General features: G+C 43.3%; 1 protein-coding gene across 9 annotated transcripts in view; it reads left to right on the top strand.

The window, feature by feature from the left end:
* LOC103115865 (histone-lysine N-methyltransferase EHMT1) overlaps nt 1–19927 on the top strand; it is a 130960-nt gene that overhangs the window by 88947 nt on the left and 22086 nt on the right. For 4 of the 9 annotated variants that reach the window (XM_060184415.1, XM_060184418.1, XM_060184416.1 and 1 more), the window contains 5 exons: nt 2167–2324; nt 2653–2844; nt 12525–12602; nt 14048–14168; nt 16829–16954. In XM_060184415.1, coding sequence (XP_060040398.1) covers nt 2167–2324; nt 2653–2844; nt 12525–12602; nt 14048–14168; nt 16829–16954 — 675 coding nt within the window. The remainder of the gene's footprint in view (nt 1–2166; nt 2325–2652; nt 2845–12524; nt 12603–14047; nt 14169–16828; nt 16955–19927) is intronic. The other 5 variants (XM_060184419.1, XM_060184412.1, XM_060184413.1 and 2 more) reach the window with 4 other exon arrangements.

The raw sequence follows: 19927 nt of genomic DNA, 5'->3' as shown, positions 1-19927 counted from the left end.
CAACACAGCCTACAGCTTCTTGTCCTCCCACAGCCTTTTCTCCAGTGAACCCCCACCCCCACCCCCATGGTAGTCAGAAAACAAGATAAGTCTGCCCTACCACGAGTTTTTTTGCTGTGATGACTAAGTAATTTCAAATAGTTAAACCTAGTATTTTATAAAATTACACAATAATGACCATTGGCAAATAATGCCTAAAGTCAGTATTTCTGTGTTTTGAGACTTTTCCCCAATTTTAACACCATCTGTTTTTGAATGGTTAGTGTGTTAGGCAGTTTCTCATAAGTTTATTGCTTCCTAACTCCTTTTTTCTGCTGTTTGTTCTCCAGTAGCAGATTAGTTTAGGAGCTGTGTAAATGACCTTAAGCTATAGCTTTTTAACTGTTGTTCTATAGTTATAGTGATACCCTTCCTTGTGCCACCTCCTGGGGAAGACGCAGAAGCCAGGACATCAGCCCACAAATGTCCCCTACAGGAGAGCACAGGTCCCACCTAGCCTCTCTGCCGAGATGTGCCTTTCAGAGTGGGTCTCATACAGACCTCCAGGAAGTGTGGTCCTGTCTGCTCTGCTCCTCAGGCTATGTGCCCTGGTTTTACCACCTACTCTCTGCAGTCTTCCAACACTCTTGTTCTACATTTTTGTAGAAATAGAACTTACTAAAGAAGACTTATTTGCTGGAGAGACAGATTGACCAGAGCACTGCCCAGTTCTGGCATTAATCTGGTGCTGGGAATTGAACTTGTGGCCTCTCCTATGTGCTACCACTACACTATTTCCCTAGCACTAAATATATCTTCACTCATTTAATAGGGTTACTCTATGTTAAAGCAATTGTTTTCAAAATTTAAAAAAAGAATTGTTACTTTTTTTTTAAATGTATTAGGGCTCAAACTTTTAGTACTGTACACATCTGAGGCATATATTCTCCTATTGAGCACCTCTCCTGACCAATTTTTATTTCATTTTTATGAGAGAGAAACCAAAGAATTATACCATTTGATATTCTGTGTGTTGTTATTAAATATATTTTACAATAAGCTTAATTTTATTCTAATGTTGCTTAGACATTAAAAGATTTCTTTATTAGAGAACTAGAACATCATTCTGCTACATGTGATGCCAGGGACTGAATTCAGTACTTCATGCTTCTAGGCTCCTGCTCCACTTGGCTTTTTCTTTCTACTTTGATACTGAGCATAAGAGCAAGCCCAGGGCCCCGCACATATAGGACATGTACACTACCCCTAAGCTACCCACCTGATTTCAGAAGTTTTGAAAAATCCTGATACTAGATTGGAGATAGCATAATGGTTATGTAAAGAGTCTCTCATGCCTGAGGCTCCAAAGTCCTAGGTTCAATCCCCCGCACCACCATAAAACAGAGCTGAGCAGTGTTCTGCTTAAAAAATATGTATCTCCTGATACTTTTTTTCCCAGTGAGATGTTGTAGAGGCACACTCATTCTATACAGCCAGGCAACCAGCTGGTGAAACAGCTTACTTGGATAGTGTGTTGCTTTGCTGTATGTGTGAACTAACTTCAGTCCTGTGGTCTTTGCCTCTCTGTCTCTATGGCAGATAAGCAGATAGATAAATAGGCAGGCAGGCAGAAAGAATCAGCCAGCCAGAAGGCCCACTGCTCTTCCTGTCCTTGCTGATCCCACTCTAAGATCCTGTAGTACTCCTCTGTCTTCTCCTCTGTGCTTTTTGACTTGGATTACTTTCTGATGTAGACTTCGGTGACTGTGGTCCGTCTATGCAGTCATTTTTATCTGCAGAAGCATTTTAAGTTATGGGAGATACTGTTTATTATTACAACAGCTACTGTTGTGAGTAACCCCAGAAGGACTGAGCCCATCCAGCACCCTAGTCTTCCCCCTTCTCACAGCTCACAGAGGTGAGCTTTCTTGCTCCTGAACATTTGTGGACCATTCTGATGTCATTCCCTATGTTCTTGGGTTAGAGTTCATATTTATCACTTGGTATTTTCTTGTGAATGAAATAATCAGTGGAGTGCTTTCAGCTTCACCTGTGTAGTTAAAAACAAGGAATGCATGTCATTTTATAGTTGTTGATGATTTTATAAACTGTCACCTACCTTTAAAAAACATTTGAATGGTATTTCTTTTCCTTTCTTGTCCCCTTTTGACTTTTTTTTTTTTTTAGCTTGCTTGCCTTTTGTTTTAGCAGCTGCAGTGTCTCGGAAGAAAAAACGAAGAATGGGAACCTATAGCCTGGTTCCTAAGAAAAAGACCAAAGTATTAAAGCAGAGGACGGTGATTGAGATGTTTAAGAGTATAACTCATTCCACTGTGGGGCCCAAGGTAAGGGGCATGCCTGTGCTACTCCTGCGTGTGTTTGGAAATATGTCTGTGCAGAACCTCTTTGGCCGGAAGAGCACCGTGTGAGGTTACTGGTCCTTTGGATGACCTCTGTCCCTTTTAGAGCAGCTGTAGTCCCTCTGCTGTAGACTCCTTTCCAGGTGGGTCTTTGGTCCTGTCCCTCTCATCTCACTCTTAACATCTGGACTCCTCTATAGAGGGTGCTGTGTCTGACCCCGTAGGCCAAGCCCTGGCCCTTCTCCATCATTCTAAGGTTCTGCAGTGAATGTTGATAGTTTGTTCCTGATTCTGGGGTTCTGCCATGTTCCAGGGTGAGAAGGACCTGAGTGACAGCACCCTTCATGTGAATGGCGAAAGCCTGGAGATGGACTCGGATGAAGATGACTCAGAGGAGCTGGATGAGGACGAGGACCATGGAGCCAAGCAGGCAGTGGCAGCATTCCCCACAGAGGACAGTAGGACATCCAAAGAGAGTATGTCTGAAACTGAACGTGCCCAGAAGGTAGGCCTTCTGCGCTTATTTGAGTATAAAGAATGGCAAAGTGAATGTTGGTCTGAGAACAAGCAGGCTAGATGATTCTCTTACTTTTTAGAAATTGAGGTAATGTTGATTTACAAGGCTATGTTTAGGGGTGTAATTTTACATCTGTCCACGAGGTGTGTTGCAGTCAAGAGTACTAGTATTCCTCCACCAAGGCTTTTTGGACTCCCTCAACCCCGAAGATCCCTTTCTACCTCTCCTGTGGTGATCTTAGCTCCCTGCCTACCACTACTTTTATCTTAATAAGGGAATAAGCTCAGGTCCTAACACATGTGTGATACAACTGAGCTCTCTTCCTTGCCCAATTTTCTATTTATTTGTTTACTTATCTGATACGTGTTTTTTTTTTTTTCTTTTTCATAGATAGAAACAGGTAGAGAGCAGGAGAGAGTGAAAGAGACCACAGCACTGAGCTTCATTCAATATGGTGGAAGTTGGGCTCAAACCTAGGTCTGACACTTGGCTAAGCAATGCATTATCAAATTAGCTATTTTGCTGGCCCTTTCTGAGAGACAGAGACAAGAGAGACATCACAACATCATTATTCTTGAGTCTTCCATCCCCCAGCATATTGTCATGGTTCTTCCATGGAGTTCTGGGGGTCAAACCCAGGGCCTAACTCATGGTAAGGCATGTGCTCTGCCCAGTGAGATACCTTTCCACATCCTATTTATGCCTGATCCTCAGTTTTATATTTTATTTTTCTTGAAATTTTAGGTTAGTAAAAATGTAAGTTTTTCATGTAAGTTTTTGTCTTCCTCTACAACATTCATTGAAGTGAATACCTTGAACTTTCTTTGTTAAGCTGTCAAATGACAGTAATAATAATACTCAGAAAACTTCCTGTCAGTGATTAACTAAGCCAGTTAGTCCTCCCACATTCCCTCCTGCAGGTGGGATGTTGGTGTGGATACTGCTGTCCATCTGGTTAGAGTGAGCCTTCAAGGCTGCTTACCAGGCCTGTGGAGGGGCTCCACACAGTTCTGTTAGTGCCAGGCATGTCTCAAGTTTGTGGGTGTGTCCTCACACCTCTCAGAGCACATCAACCCTGTGTCCACCTGAGGATGTGCTCTGAGAGGTGCAGCTGTAGTGTGACCTCTCGACCCCACACTGATGCCAGGTCTCCATAGCACTAGAAAGGGTTTGGGAAGAAGTGCAGTTTTGAGTAGAAGGTAAAGTCTGTCTGTCTGTCTGTCTACACCAGAGCACTGGCCAGCTCTGATTTATGATGGTTCTAGGGATTGACCCTGGGACCTTTGGTACCTCAGGCATGCAGGTGTCTGTGCATAACAATTACATGGTCTCCCAACCCATCTCTTAGTTCTGACAGAAAGAAAAGTGCTGCATTGAGGAAAATAGACAATGAAGAGTTTACTGATCTAGTATGTCAGATTCCCCAAAAACTTAGAACCATCTTTATTTGAGACTGTTTACTTCAAAAATTATCTGAAACTAATGGCATGTGAATTCATGAAAATAGCGGCTTGTTCAGAATATATAATTTTGTTGATATTTTTCACAGGTTAATCTCTAGTTATAGATTCTGGCATGTATAAAATATTTTTTTCAACTTTCAGAGTTTGAGGGTATTTTCTCGTAATTTCAGATTTACTGTTAACTTATTATTAATGCCAGTTCTACTTTCCTAGTAGGTTTAGGGGCAATATTTTAAAAAGTTGTCCCCAGCTCTCAAGATAATTATTTAAAACTGATTTGGGGTAAAATGCTTATTGGAGATGTAAAGGGAATTTTAATATTATTTTAAAATACCATTTTCTAGTGTTTCCCTTTTCTTATAGAGGATGAGGAAGGAAGCAGTTTCCTCATTTCTTGGGTGATATTTAAGTGGTAATTATAACAGACCTGTACTTCCCTCACTGCCTCGTGCCGGCTGGCAGCCTTTCTGCTGCTTCTTGCACCTCCTGAATCTGGGAGGGAGGCCTGGGAGCTTCGTCACTGAACTTTGCGTGTCAGCACGAACACACTGCTCTTCTGCCTGGCTTAACAGCGGCATTTGTCGCTGCTTTGTAAGTGGAGTCATTCCTGACGATACGTAACAGTGGCATTTAATGTCACCCTTTTGTTGAGTATACTTTTGGGTAGTAAGTGTTATCTGCATATAAAATGTGACATTTTGGTACCACCAGATCAGCATTGAATTTCTGCCTCCTGCTTTCATCGGGGATGGCCTTTTCTGGCAAACCACATTATTCAGTGATTATGCTTCTGAGTAAGGCTTTGCAGCTTCCGTATTTACTGCTATCAGTATTTGTTGTATAAACTGCTTGAAATGCCCTTTGTTAATTTTTCTGGTGTGTTGTGTACCTTTTAAAGCTGCTGTTTCAGGGACCAGTGGGTAGAGTGCAAACCTTACTGTGCACTCTACCCACTGCGGGGTAGAATCATGGGGGGGCCAATGATTCAATCTCAGGCACCACTTGGGAGCATCATGGATGGTGGAGTGGTACTTTGGTGTTCCTTTCTCTCCCTTTCTCCTCTTCCTCTCACCAAATATATTTGGACTGTGGAGGCTGTTCATCAATATTATACATTGTCAAAGCTCTAGGTTCATGCTGTGACATCACATTAAAGTGTATGCACTCACCCACAGAACTGCTGGCTCAGACTTTGTGTGGGTATGAAATGAATTATTGACCACAGTGGCAGTTCCCCTTGGTGGTTTTTCTCTCACCCTTGTCTGAGGTCAGAACCTACTCATACTAGCCTTTCTTTATGATTACCACCGTCTGTAAACAGACCTTGCTTGCTAATGGTTCTTGGACAAATTGATGAAAGCTATATTTTATTGGCTCTATGCCTTGCCTATAAATCTTTGATTCATATGTGGTTTATTTTGTGGTATAATGTGAGGTAGGTACACTCAGTGTGGGGAAATGCAATGGTATGTAAATTCTATTACAGAAAAGCTTTTTAGACAAAGTGTGGGGTTCCTCCGAATGGTTGCTGTATGTGTCAACATTGTGTATTGACTGACATTTCTGTCTTTTCCTCATTTAAAATACCACCTTTATCACATACCATATGGCATATGGAATTAAGTCTATTTCTGGATTCTCAGTTTTGATCGAGGTTCTTATCTTAACAGAGAGAAGCTACATGTGAAATAGCTCTAAGTATTGTTATAAAGGAAACTTTTTAATAGATACCAAGTCAGTAGGAATCACAATACATATAAAAAAACAGAATCAAAAAGGAAATGTGATTAGTAGACAGCAATATATATAGATATGCTGGCAGAGACAAGTCTTAGTAGATCACCAATAAGGCATAGTTATGTATTTACTATGTAGATTGTTTCAGGATAGAGAAAGTACACTTACTCATTCTGTGGTTAAACTCTGTTAGAATCCTAAATTAACAAAAAGTTCTGAATACAGTATTAGTCAAACACAGCTATTATTAAAATAATAATGATCATAAGGAATATAAGGCTTATCTCAGGAAGAGACTAAACTAATTCATTACAGGAAGCCTGTTAGTTTATAAGACTTACTAGATTAGTAGATGAAATGACAAGATTTAGAGAGTACTTGTATGCATTAAGGGTATTCTGGAAAGTTCAGCTTTAAGTTGCTTTGATTGGTTTGGTTGCTGGTGATGTTCCTTTAGCAGTGAGTAAGGACCAAAGGTATGACGCCCGTGGGACACCACCCAGCCATTACAGAGTTATCATGTCTGGTTTGTTCTTGTATCTTTGAACTTATATGTCTATTTTTTAATTGCCACCAAGGTTTCTGCTGGGGTTCAGTATCTTCACAACAAATCCACTGCTCCAAGTGGTGTTTTGTTTGTTTGGGCTATGAGAACCTGTCTTTTTTGTGCATGGCAAGGCATGCATCTTCCAGGGTAAACAATCTCCTGGCCTGTTCAGCCTTTTTAAAATAAAAAAACACAGGTTAAGTGCACGTGACGTGAAATGCAAGGACCGAGTAAGGATCCTTTTTCGAGCCCCCAACTCCCCACCTGCAGGAGAGTCACTTCACAGGTGGTGAAGCAGGTCTGCAGGTGTCTTATCTTTCTCTCCTCATCTCTGTCTTTCCAATCTCTCTCCATTTCTCTCTGTCCTATCTAACAATGACATCAGTAACAACAACAGTAATAACTACAACAACAATAAAAAAAACAAGGGCAACAAAAGAGAAAATAAATAAAATAGATATAAAAAAATAAAAAACACTCAAATGAGATGTAGAGATAACATGTTAAATAAAGCTGACCAAAGTATCAAAATCCTATTTAAAATGTTATATATCTATTGATTACAGTCAAATGCACTTGTAGTATTAATAATGAAAATAGGCAGAAATGTTTTTTAACCCCTAATGTTGATCATTCTTACTATGATGCTGTAAGATGAGAACCAGAAAGAAACATTAATGTTTTTTAAAGTTTTTTTTCTAAAGATTTAATTTATTTATTTATGAGAAATATAGGAGGAGAGAAAGAGCCAGACATCACACTGGTACATGTTCTGCACGTGGATTGAACTCAGGACCTCATGCTTCAGAGTTTGATGCTTTATCCACTGCACCACCTCCCGGACCACGAAACATTAATATTTTTAAAGACAAAGGGGAAGAATTTGCTGAGTATATACTCATCTATCTAAAAATGTCAAGAAAATCAGCTGAAAAGTTATAGATAGCAAGGTTCACTTGCATGTCATCTAATATAAGACAGTTTTCTTGTATAGCTGTGGTAGCCAAAATAACTCCCCAGGTAAAGCATTGCCGTGTCATGCACACAGCTCCAGCAACATAAGGGGGATGGTATGGCCCTGTAGGAAGCACCAATGCTGTGTGTGGTGCCTTTTTCTCTGTCCCTCTGTATGAACAGAGTGGCCCAGATTGGTGAAATCTTACATGCATGTATGAAGGCCTTAGTCTACCCCCTCGCCCACAAAAAATATATGCTGACAGCAGTAGCATCAGCATCATTGGTAATCATTGGTGATATAAAAATACATGTAAAATGCATAGGAATGGTTTTAGCATTCTTTTTTTTAGCATTCTAAGTAGAAAATCTTAAGACATGCAAACTTATAGAAAACAGCTGAGAAATTGTGACTTCATGACTTGTATGTGGGTCTTCAAGCTTGTATTTTATTGCAGATTCTTATATTTTAGCCAGTTATATATTTAAGTTTTTTTTTTTCCTTTTCCTTCAGAGACTATATAGGCACTGCTCAGCTCTAATGGATGGTGGTGCCAGGCATTGAGTCTGTGACTGAGGTGGCCTCAAGCATGAAAGTCTGATTGTATAAGCTTCCTAGCCCTTGTCTCTTAGTTCTGGGACTCAAACAAAGTACACATTCTACCACTTAGCATATCTCTGAGTTGTTATCTGTTTTTAAAAAGCACAATCATGATATCAAATTTTTTAATTAGGTATAATTCCTATATATCTGCAACATATTTCCACAAAAAAACAAAGAAAGAATCAGTTCAACAAGGAGTGCCAGTTACTTACAAGGGAAAAATAGAAAAAAACTTTGCTCAAAGGTTTCTCTTAAAGGTTTAAGTTTATGAAAAGACTATCTGATGAATAAGCAGATCCATTATTTTGTTCTTTCTGTGATTACTGTGAGTTTAGAACAGTTTTCAGAATCTTGATGGGACTTTGTGGAGAATAGCTGTTGACATAGAAACCTTTCACCATAGGCAAGTGACTGTGCACTAGTGGACACTGAGTGAGTGGAGCAGAGGGTCGTCGAGCCTGCTGTTTCTCATGATGAAGGCCCAAGATGACCCATTAGAGAGAATCTGTGTTTTCTCCCCCACAATAGCAAATCCACAACTATACATGGAAAAGGCCCACATAGAATGGGGACCAGAGATACCTTCTGCATGACAAAAGACCAAACAATAAACTGCTATCAGAAGATATCTGTAATGCACAAGACTGTTAGTATGACAGGCTGTTCTGAAATCCTTTGCAATAGCATGAAACAAGACAATTGTATGGGGTAGTTGTGGGGGCAGCAAATAAACACTCCATTCGTTGTAAACTCACTACCTAGACTGAGGTCCCAGACTTGAGTGCACAATAACCTAAGGACTACTGAGCACCGGCAGCCTTAAACTTCCGGTTGCTACCCTGCCCCCAGGTCCTCACAGAATATCAAATATAGGGGGTCGAGCGGTAGCGCAGTTGGTTAAGCACACATGGCACATAGCTCAAGGACCAGTGTAAGGATCCTGGTGCAAGCCCCTGGCTCTCCACCTGTAGGGAGGTCACTTCACAAGTGGCAAAGCAGGTCTGCTGGTGTCTATCTTTCTCTCTCCCTCTCTGTCTTCCCCTCTTGGTTTCTCTCTGTCCTATCCAACAACAGCAATAACAACAACAAGGGCAACAAAAATGGCCTCCAGGAACAGTGGATTCGTAGTGCAGGCACTGAGCCCCAGTGATAATCCTGAAGGCAACAAACAAAAAAACATCAAACATAATGAATAAGGCAGAGGATAACCAAGGTAGCAGCTGGGGAAACACCTCAATTTCAAAAGGGCGAGTCAGACTTTCCTAAATAGGATGTATTCCCAAGTGAGGAAGGAGTTCATTGGAAGGAAACTTCTTCAACAAAGGCAAAGAATGGATGCAAACATTTGTAACAGAAGTCCAAAAAAAAAAAAAAAAAAACCTGGGGACCAGGATTGATAGCATAATGGTTATGCAAAGAGACTCTCATGCCTAAGGCTCTGATGTCCCAGGTTCAATCCCCCACATCACCATAAGCCAGAGCTGATCAGTGCTCTGGTAATACACACACACACACACACACACACACACATATATACTGTAGCTGGATCTTTTAAATACAGGAGAGGAGCATTTAGCAGAAACACAAGTACAAGAGTTTAAAGTGACAGATTAGAGGATATGGCAGAGGAAGCTATCCAAACAAAAAAATTAAATGTAGGTAATGAAACGGAATTACAGGACATCAAGAGGAACACCATTCTGTAGAGTTGCCAGAAGAAGCAAGAAAGAAAGAAACAGAATTCTCATTTGAAGAAGTAACAGCTGAGAATTTTCCTAAATGGAAGAAGGAGATAGTATCTTAAGAATTTCAAATAAATCCTCATGGAAGAAGTATATTGAGGCAAAGGTAAGAAATAAAGATGATTTTAAGAGAAACACAAAGTACCAGCTATAAAAGAACCCCCATAAGACCATCAGCTGATTTCTCAACAGGACCTCTAAACATCAGAAAGGACTGGTGTGATATATTCAGAGTTTTAAATGGAAAGGACCTCGAGCTACATTATCAATTGTTAAAAGTTACAAAGAACTTTCCAGACAAATAATAGTACAAGGAGTTTATTACCACTACGCTAACCCTGCCAGAAAAAAAGTGACCTCGTCCATATTGGGTAAATGCAGAAACAAAGCAATGGAAACCCATGACAGCCAAAGAAAAAAACCATTTGGGCTCAGGCTGAAGAGCTAAGGCTGCCGACAGGGATGGATGCGTCAACAGGGTAGAGGGATGGGAGATTTGGTGGTAGGGTGATGACATTTTGAATAAGTGTGAGATTTTATAGTATTTATACTCTTCTAAAGTATTTGTAGTCTTGTAAACCATGATTACCTCAAAAATAAGTTTAAATAAATAAACTAGGGAAATCTGAAAAAGTATGCAGTTCGTATAAGATTGGCTATATCTGTTTGTGTTCAAGACATCATAAACTGTGAATGTTACTGTGAATGTTGAGTGCGTTGTTTTGGGGAAACAGGTAGACTCTTGCATCATAGTAACAACAAACATAAACTCTGGACATACTAAGAAACTCCTGTACTGGACATGTTGTAAGGATGAATTACCCAGTGAAACTGTTATTTATAAAAATAAGTTCTAGAAGAGTTAATGTGTTATCACTAAATATTAAAACTGTGGAAGAATATATTAGATACACTTTTGCCAGTCTAAAATGAGCCTTCTTATGCAAGACACTCAACAGCTATGAAGGGACTAATAGACTGATTTGACTTGTCTATTTATAACTTAAGTTTTGTTATGCGAAATAACAAGCAAAACTTACCTTGATATGGGGAATATTTATTTATTTACTTATTTTTGCCTCCAGGGTTACTGCTGGGGCTCAGTGCCTGCACTACAAATCCACAGTTCCTGGACACCATTTTTTCCCTTTTTTGTTGCCCTTGTTATTGTTACTGTTGTTATTGCTGCTGTTGTTGTTGTTGGATAGGACAGAGAGAAATCGAAAGAGGAGGGGAAGACAGGGAGCGGGGCGACTAGAGAAAGATAGACACCTGCAGACCTGCTTCATCACCTATAAAGTGACTCCCCTGCAGGTGGGGAGCCGGGGGCTCAAACCAGGATCTTTATGCCAGTCTACACGCCATGTGCGCTTAATCTGCTGTCCTACTGCCTGGCCCCCGGAAAGCATTTATAATATATTTAACAAAGAAGGGATTACTATCCCCCTAAGGATGTATCGTCTATGAATTAATAAGAAAAAAATATTCAGTATAAATAAAGACCAAGGACTTGGCCATGCTGGTGTGGCAGAAATAGAAAAATGCATGTGTTGAGAGTTCTCTTTATGCTTGGGGTATAGGAACCTAGTTCCATGTGATACCTAGAGCATCTCTCACAGGTGGAACATCCCACACAGATAGAGCCTGCTGCACACATGGCATCTCCCACACAGGTGGAGCATTCCATATAGAAGGACCCATCCACACAGCTGGCACACTTCTGTCCAGAGGGAACTTCCTGCATAGATGGAACAGGCATCTGTTGCTCTGTTCCAGAGAATATTGACTTGTCTAGATTACCAGTGTGGTATTGAGAGCTTGCTTATAGATTAGGAAATGGTGTGTTACGATGTGCATACCTGCGGAGAACCAGGCCCTGAGTGTGTCTGTGTCTATGTCTCTCTGTCTGTACTTTCCCTCAACTGTGGAAAGAAAATGGCATATTTATGAATGTTGCAGTATCCATGTTTGCGTATCACTAGAAAAGATACAGCAAGTAAGGGGCCAGAGAGGTAGTTCAGTGGTAGAGCACTGAAGGTCCTGGGTTCAATCCTCAATACTACTATACCACTTCCCCTCCTTCAAAAGAAAGAAGGGGGAAAAAAGAAAGCCAAAAACCAATAAAAAGAACAGCAGGAAAAACATCTTTCTCTGTTCTGATACGGAGTATGGAAATAATTCCAGACATGTACTTTTGAAGAGCGAGGCGCTCACAAATGTCTGTGCCCTGCCACCTGCACAGAGAGATGCGCTCACAAGCCTGGACACACCACACAGCAGCTGCAGGGCCTGGGTTTGCATTATATATTATTCTTTTGTGGTCTCTGTGTGTCGTGTTGCTTTTTAATTGAATTCTGCCACATATGAATTTATCAAGTGCCATCAAGATGAGTTACTCCTCACGTGGGGACCGCCAGCTCCATATGGATTGGCACTTACCCATCAGTGCCAACACTGGGGGTGGGGTGGGGCAGGAGACTCAGAGCTGGCCTTGGCCACTGCTCAGCAGTCACGTCTGGCCTGGTGGTCACCTCCAGCACATTTAGTAAATATGTTTCTGATCGAATCACCTGCCCTGATTGGTTTTTGTTTTCTCTTTGGCTTGCGGTACGGCTGGCCAGATGGACGGCGAGTCTGAAGAGGAACAGGAGTCGGCCGGCACCGGGGAGGAGGAGGAGGATGGAGACGAGTCTGATTTGGTAACCCCAGTGTTACATTCTGACTTCGTTCTGGTAGCAGAGTAATTACAAGAGACACATTAGGCTGCTCGGGAGTCACAGTGCCGTCATCTTCTAGTGTACTTAAAGCCAGGGCCCAGTTCTTTGGAACAGTGCCCAAGGGTGATGTGCAGAGAGCTGAGAGCAGTGAGTCTGGGTGGGCGCCGGCTAGGCTCAGGTAGATGCTGGGGCTGCCTGCTATGCAGGAGCTAGCAGTGTGGACAGTGGTCTTGGTCCTGCTATTATCTCTGATGTAAGAGAAAAGAAAAGAACCAGCAGGACTTCAGGCTGATGTCATGCAGAGAGCTGAGGGCTAGAGTGAATTCACTTCTGTTGCGTCCAGAAGGCAGCCAAGGCTGGGTGACAGGACCGATGTTGGAGTGGGGGGCATGTGATATTAGAGTGGGGAGGCATGCGTCTGAGGTGATGAGGGGTGGGGGCTGCTCGGATTGGGGAGAGCACGCATTGGGAAGTGACTGTAGGTGAGTGTGATGCTGCACTGCTGGGAGAAACCTCAACCTACTGTGGAGCCGTGGGACACCAGTGTTGTCCACTGTCACATGTGGGTGAGGTGAGGGCAGCAGGCACTTCCACGCTTGGTGAAGACTCGTACCATTGGGTGGTGGAATGAGGCGGCGTGAGCTGGGGGCAGCACTTGCAGAAGTCTTGCTGAAGTTGTAATTCACACAGTGCACACAGGGTTGGGCAGAGATTGCAGTGTGGCATGTGACCTGTGGGGCCTTGATAAGTGGGGGACCCTGGATATAGCTGGGATCACAGGACTGTGGTCAAGCCATGGAGACTACACAGGGCCTGCAGCAGGCAAGCCTGAGGTGGCAGTAACAGCCTTCTGTGCCAGGGCACAGTCTGAGCTTTGTGCAGCCAAATGTCCTTCCTAATCTTTAGGTCTCAGCAATGACACCAAGCAGCATCTTGGAGGACTGTGACTTCACTGTAACCTCTTTCCTTATTCTCCGTGGCCGTAGGTTCTGAAGCTAATTGAGTATATTAGGTTGTTCCTTTTCTCCTGAGCAAGATGAACGGATGTGTATTATTGAAAGTGGATTCTCTGACTATGCTTATTTATTTAGCTCCTTAGAAATGTCTCACTTACAGTTGTGTGTGTGTGTGTGTGTGTGTGTGTGTGTGAGAGAGAGAGAGAGAGAGACATTTGTAAATTCAGTTTTAATTTTCATGGTGCCATCCCCCACAATATAACTGATCTGAGAGTTTTTATTAGGGTGGGGCTGTTTATGGTTATCTTAAGTAAAATAACCCAGAAAATGTCTAAAAGTAAGGTAAATCTTCTAGTTGAAGAATCAGGAGACAACAGTTACTGTATTTAGCAGAAAAACAAGCCTTTAAGAAATGTTGATTTCAGGAGCTCCCATACTTTGCCCTTTCTGTTCATGTTCCTTGTTCCTCAGAGTTCTGAGTGTAGCATCAAGAAGAAACTCCTCAAGCGGAGAGGGAAGCCCGACAGCCCCTGGATCAAGCCAGCCAGGAAAAGGAGGCGGAAAAGTAAAAAGAAGCCAAGCAGTGGTCCAGGTGAGCAGGGACATGGGTGTGCCAGGGCGAGCATTGTTCACCTGCAGAGTTAGCTCAGTGTAAGCATCCAGGGCTTTATTTAAAAGAGGGCTACACTTAAAAAGAAGAGAAATAGTTTTAATGGCTTTGTAAGAGATAATCAGTTATCTGTAAAGAGTACCCTTTTGTGGACTCATAACTCATTTCCCTATGTGGGACTAGAAATTTGGCCCATGTAGGTGTTGTGGGCATTGCCGTTTGGGAGGCATTGTCTCACTCCACACGGTGACTCTTAGCCCATTGGTTAGAATCCCCTCTTCTAGAAGTTAATTGGTCAGAGGGAATGCAGGGAGGATGATGGCCCTGTAAAACTAGTAGAGTGAGCAGACTTAATGCCAAGGGTTACATCTGCAGCTTGTTGCAGCAAGTTACATTAATGGAGATATTAAGACCCTCTGTCCCCTCTGGCTCCCAGCCCATGCCCTCACCCCCACTCCTTGAGCTTTTCCTCTCCTGGCAGCCTCTACCCCACATCCTGTCTCTATAGACTGGTAATACTACATATACTTTCCTGTGAGTGGGCTTGTTTGGTTGGTGTCTCTCTGGCTTCTTCAGGCCTGTCAATCACCTGCGTGTAATGCTGCCTGTGGTTGTTGGTGAGCTCCTGTGCTCGCTCCAGTTTGGGCTGTTGTAAACAAAACTACTTTGAACTTGTTATTCACACTTGAACTGATGATGCTCTCATTTGCCATGGACAAGCATTTTGGAGTGGAGTGGCTGAGTCACATGGTACATGTTAAACATTTTAGGAAATTATCAAGGCTTTTTCCCAATTTCTCTTTCATATGTACATAGCACATGACAGTCCATCCCTTATGTCTTTGTCACCAGTCTTAGCATCCGTCATTCTCCCTGTTGGTGCTGCCAGTGGAGTGCATAGTACCTTCACTTTATTCACTTCAGGAACAAGGAAATTGTACATCTCTTAGCTTTTGGATATTTATATCTTTTGCTTATTTCAAAATCAGAAAATTCAAAAATCAAAATAAGCTGCCTCATGGAATTATTAGAATCATTAATATTCTTGGTGCAATTCTTTTCATGAGAAAATGTTTTGCAAATGTGTAACATAGTACTAAGACTTTTGTTGCCATCTAATTAAGGAATCTTAAAATATGTGTGTGCTGTGATCTAAGAAACCTGACTAACTCAGGTCACAAAGATCTGGCCCTGTGTCCTGTTCTTGAAGTCATTCAGAGATGTGATCCACGTTGTGTGATGTGGACTGAGCTCCCCATGTGTGTGACGTGTCCAGCTGTTCCTTTGCCACTGGTTGAATTGACTCTCCTTCCTCCATTTTGCCCTTCTGACCTCTGTTGACAATGTGTGCTCTGTTTGTAAACATTTTAGTCTATTCCACTTATTTGTCTTCACAATGGTGCCACAAAATGCCAAGCCTTTGTTTCCTTTGTCAGTTATTTTAGCTGTTCTTCTAGACCCCACCAGATGTATAGGTGGGTTTGCTAAGAGGCTGTCTGGGAGGCAAAGCTGTCCCCCTGAGACCTCAAGGCTGCAGCAGCCCTGGAGCTCATGAGTTTTGATTACCACTGTCAGCACATGCGGGCCACTGGGGATCCCCTCACTTGCCACGGCTCTTCCACAGAGCTCAGAAAACCCAGTGGTTCCTGCTAATAGACAAGACATTCTGAGAGTAAGACCAAAACTTGTTTTGGGTCAGAGGTTTCTTTGCCATCTTGGGTATGATATGTAAAATGTGAGCTTACTGTTAAATTTTCTTTCTGTAAAATGTTTACAGCGACCACTCATGTTCTTCAAGTTTGATTGTGATGACTGACTTCTCAAAGATGGTTGACTTCTTCCTGTCAGTCTGACATCTGGCTGTAGAGTGCCGAGAATTCACAGCATGGGTTCCATGATGCTCTTTTTATGGTACACTTATTTCCAGTCACTCTATGGTAGTGATGACTATAATTTAAAACTTGGCAGTGAAGTGGGTGTTTACCCATTGGTGATGCTGTCTGTGGATAGACATTTGTCTTGGGCTCCTTCAGAAAATATTCTTATGATGGCGGATACCCAACAGCCCTCCTGGGACATGTGACCAGGCTGGCCTCCAGGGTACAGAAGCCAGGATTGTGCTGCCCTACATGGCACTCTTTGCACACCCTCCTGGTCCATCCCCATGAGCTCTGAGCTCTCTGTAGACTTCCCAAGAAACTGTGTGAACCATCCTCTTAGCACTGAGTCTCCAGCTGAGAACTGGAACATTAGACTTTTTATTAACAGTGAGAACCAGAGCACCACTCTGGCCCATGTGATGCCAGGGATCAAACTTGGGCCCCCACACAGGAGTCCAGCATACTACACTCTGCTCCACTTCCTAGGCCCCAAAGTTTTTTTTTTCTTTAAAGGTGGTCCAGAAGATCAGTTCACCATGATTTTATCTCTTCCCTCAGTGATTTGGTCAGATTTTATCCAGTGGCATAGTGCAGAAAAAAATGTTTCTAAATAGGTCAGTATTTCTGCTTTTCTTGGTCCAGTCCCTCCCAACATAGGCGTCCCTAGCACAGGAGACAGTAGCAGCAAGTGGAGGCGCTGGCGTCGCTGTGAGCCCGGCTCTTGCAGTTGGGCAGCATTCACAGTGTTGCCTTTTGATGCAGGTTCTGACGCGTACGCATCATCCTCAGGAAGCGCAGAGCAGGCGGTGCCAGGAGACAGCACGGGCTACATGGATCTGGACTCCCTGGATCTGCATGTCAAGGGGACACTGTCCTCACAAGCAGAAGGTGAACGTGGGTGCTCTGAACAGTGCCAGCACCAGCACCATCATGCTCTTTGCTGGGTGTCACCCCATGTTCTTGGGATGGTACATGCTGGGCAATAGTAGAGTTAGGTGAGGCAGCCCTGGATGGTGGCTGCACAGACTCCACAGGTTGTTTGCGGTGAGGAAACCCACAGACACAGAGACCAATGTGCTCTGGTAAAGTGCCTTGGCATCATCCGGGAGCCAGACACACTCCTATGAGGGGCCTTGGGGTCCTGTGGAAAGTGGAACGTGGCATTGGCATCTGTATAGGTGTCACACTCCTGTGGGCTACCCAGATAATGCCTTCTGGCTCACTGTGAGCTGTTCAGGCATGTTCTGCAATGGAATAAAATGTACATTTAGTTCTCGTTTTGGATCTTTAAACCACAGGTCCCCCTGTGGAATTATACAAAAAAAATTTTTTTCTTCTTACTGGGGCTTTGCACCTGCATGATTCTACCATTTCCAGTTGTCTTTATGTTTTTTCTAAATAGAGGGTGAGAGATGGAGACACCTCAGCATTGTTCCACTATTCATAAAGCTTCCCTTTTGCATGGGGCTCCCATGTGGTAGTCAGGGGCCCAAACTCATATTCTTGAGCATGGTGAAGTGTGCCCTCCACTGGGTGAACACTTTCCCAGACCCTGTCCCATCCCTCCCCCCGCCTGCAACTCCTGTGCACATATGGAGAGAAAGAACAGAACAAAAGAGGACACACTATTTCCCCCCAGTGCAATGGTCCCCATCCATGATACTTGGGGGCTCAAACCTGGACTGCACACGGGCAAAGGCAGGTGCACTGTCTAACCAGCCCAGTCCCTCCCTATCCAGTGGCTCTTTAAGCATCTTTTTAGGGTTTTGCACAATTGAGGAATTTTTTATTCTCTTCCTTAATTTGGGAAATACCTTTGCCTGATTATGTCAGATTTTTTTTTCCCCCAGATAAGTGTTGCATTCATTGTGTGTGTTAAGATTTCTGAACCTGTCTTCAGATTCATCAGTAAATTACAGATTTGGATGTAAACAGGAAGTACTGTTTCAGTTATGGACTCTGTTAAGCACAGTGGTTAGGAGGACTGGCCACAGCACATGCCACTGAGACAGACTCCTGCTCCATGAGCGTGGAGTCCTAGACTTGCCCGGCTGCATGATCTCAGCTGAGCAGTGGAGCTGAGTAGAATGATATTTGGGGCCTGCTCACTTTTACATTGTTAGTCTTCTGTTTCCAGTAATCTGAAAGGACCCAAGAAAAGTCAGGACCTGAGAGTGGTAAAAGGAAGGACCAGGTGTAGTGGTTAGGAGTCAGAGAAAGAGGAAGAAAAAGGCCAGACGGTCTCTTGAGAAGCACTGACATTCATTAAGTGACTTCCCAAAGGTTATGTCCCATGATTGATAGATGGTGGTAGCCCCGTTCAGTTCTGTTCCTAGTGATCCTTTAGAATCAATGCTCTGAAGAGACTGTCTCTCAGGTTTTATTCATGCTTTATCAACTTAGAGCTTCTGGCATTCAAGGAAGGCAGTTGTGGAGATTGAAGCTGGACAGGAAGGCCAGACTGTCTGAGGCTGACTTGAGACCTCAGCATTGTGCCGCTGGGCAGGTGTCCATCCAGAGGCATAGCTCAAGAGGGCCTAGGCCTGAGCCTGAAGAAATTGCTGTGCTTTGTTCCTAAGTCTCTGTAGGTGAGGGTGAACAGCGGCTGATCCCAGCAGGAGACAGGAAGAATCGGTCAGGGGCCAGTCACTGTGGAGGCTGTCAGTGGCAGGAGAGCAGAGTTTCAAAGAGGTTAACTCCTCCGTTCTCTACATGACATGCTGGTGACAGACACAGTTCTCTCATGAGAACAAATGTTTGCGAAACTGTGACTCCCTTTGGCCTGTGTGACACAGGGGTCTACATTTTTGTGTGGCCTGTCCTGCCTCATTTTATTTCTTACTTCTTTTTTTTTTGTTTGTTTGTTTTGCCTCCAGGGTTATTGCTGGGGCTCAGGGCCTACACTATGAATCCACTGCTCCTGGAGGCCATTTTTCCCAGTTTGTTGCTCTTGTTGTTGCTCTTATGGTTATTGTTGCCATTGTTATTATTGTTGTTGGATAGGACAGAAATTGAGAGGGGGAAAGATAAACACTTGCAGACCTGCTTCACTGTTCGTGAAGTGACCCCTCTGCAGGTGGGGAGCCGGGGGCTGGAACCAGGATCCTTGAACGGGTCTTTGTGCTTCACACCATGTGTGCTTAACCCACTGTGCTAGTGCCCGCCCCACCCCTTTATTTCTTTATTTAATCCAGGGCTCAAACCTATAGTCTTTCACATATACTGTACTTTGTCCCCACCCCCAGTTCTTAATATTTAATAATTGGTCATCATGAAACAAGGTCATCTGAAATGTGCTCCACTTTAAATTTGGAATATCTCTCTCTTTCTCTTTAATATTTATGTATCAGTGAGAGATAGGAGGAAAGAGGAGAGCTGGATCATCACTGATACACGTGCTACCAAGGATTGAACTCAGTATTTCATGTCTGAGAGTCTACTGCCATATCCACTGTGCTATTTCCCATATCACAACTTAGATTCTTTCTAATTTGAGTTTTGCTTTACCATTTTCCAGTTTGCTCCCTGAGAAGACTCTCAGTGACAGAGAGGCACTGAGTGTAGAGTGTGGGGAGCCCAAAGCTTGGCCAGACCTTCCGGAGGGAGGATGGAGCAGTTGGGGGGGGGGGGGTTGCCACCAGGCTCTCCCTCCTACACAGATCGGGCACCAGCACAATGCACTGCTGCCCTGTTCTGGGTGTGTCCTTTCTGTGCCTGTGCTCAGTGTAAGGATGCAGCTGGACAACTAGGGCGTATCCTCTGACCTACCTACCCATGTGTGTGTCTAGATGTCAAGGTGAAGCTTGACTTGGGTCCACTGTCCAGTGCCAAAGGAAACAGACAGCAACCTTTACAGTGAGG

Source organism: Erinaceus europaeus, unplaced genomic scaffold, assembly GCF_950295315.1.
Source record: "Erinaceus europaeus unplaced genomic scaffold, mEriEur2.1 scaffold_314, whole genome shotgun sequence".
In the NCBI taxonomy this organism is placed as follows: Eukaryota; Metazoa; Chordata; class Mammalia; order Eulipotyphla; family Erinaceidae; genus Erinaceus; species Erinaceus europaeus.
The sequence above is the reverse complement of the archived record's forward strand: the minus strand, read 5'-3'. Positions and strand labels throughout refer to the sequence as shown.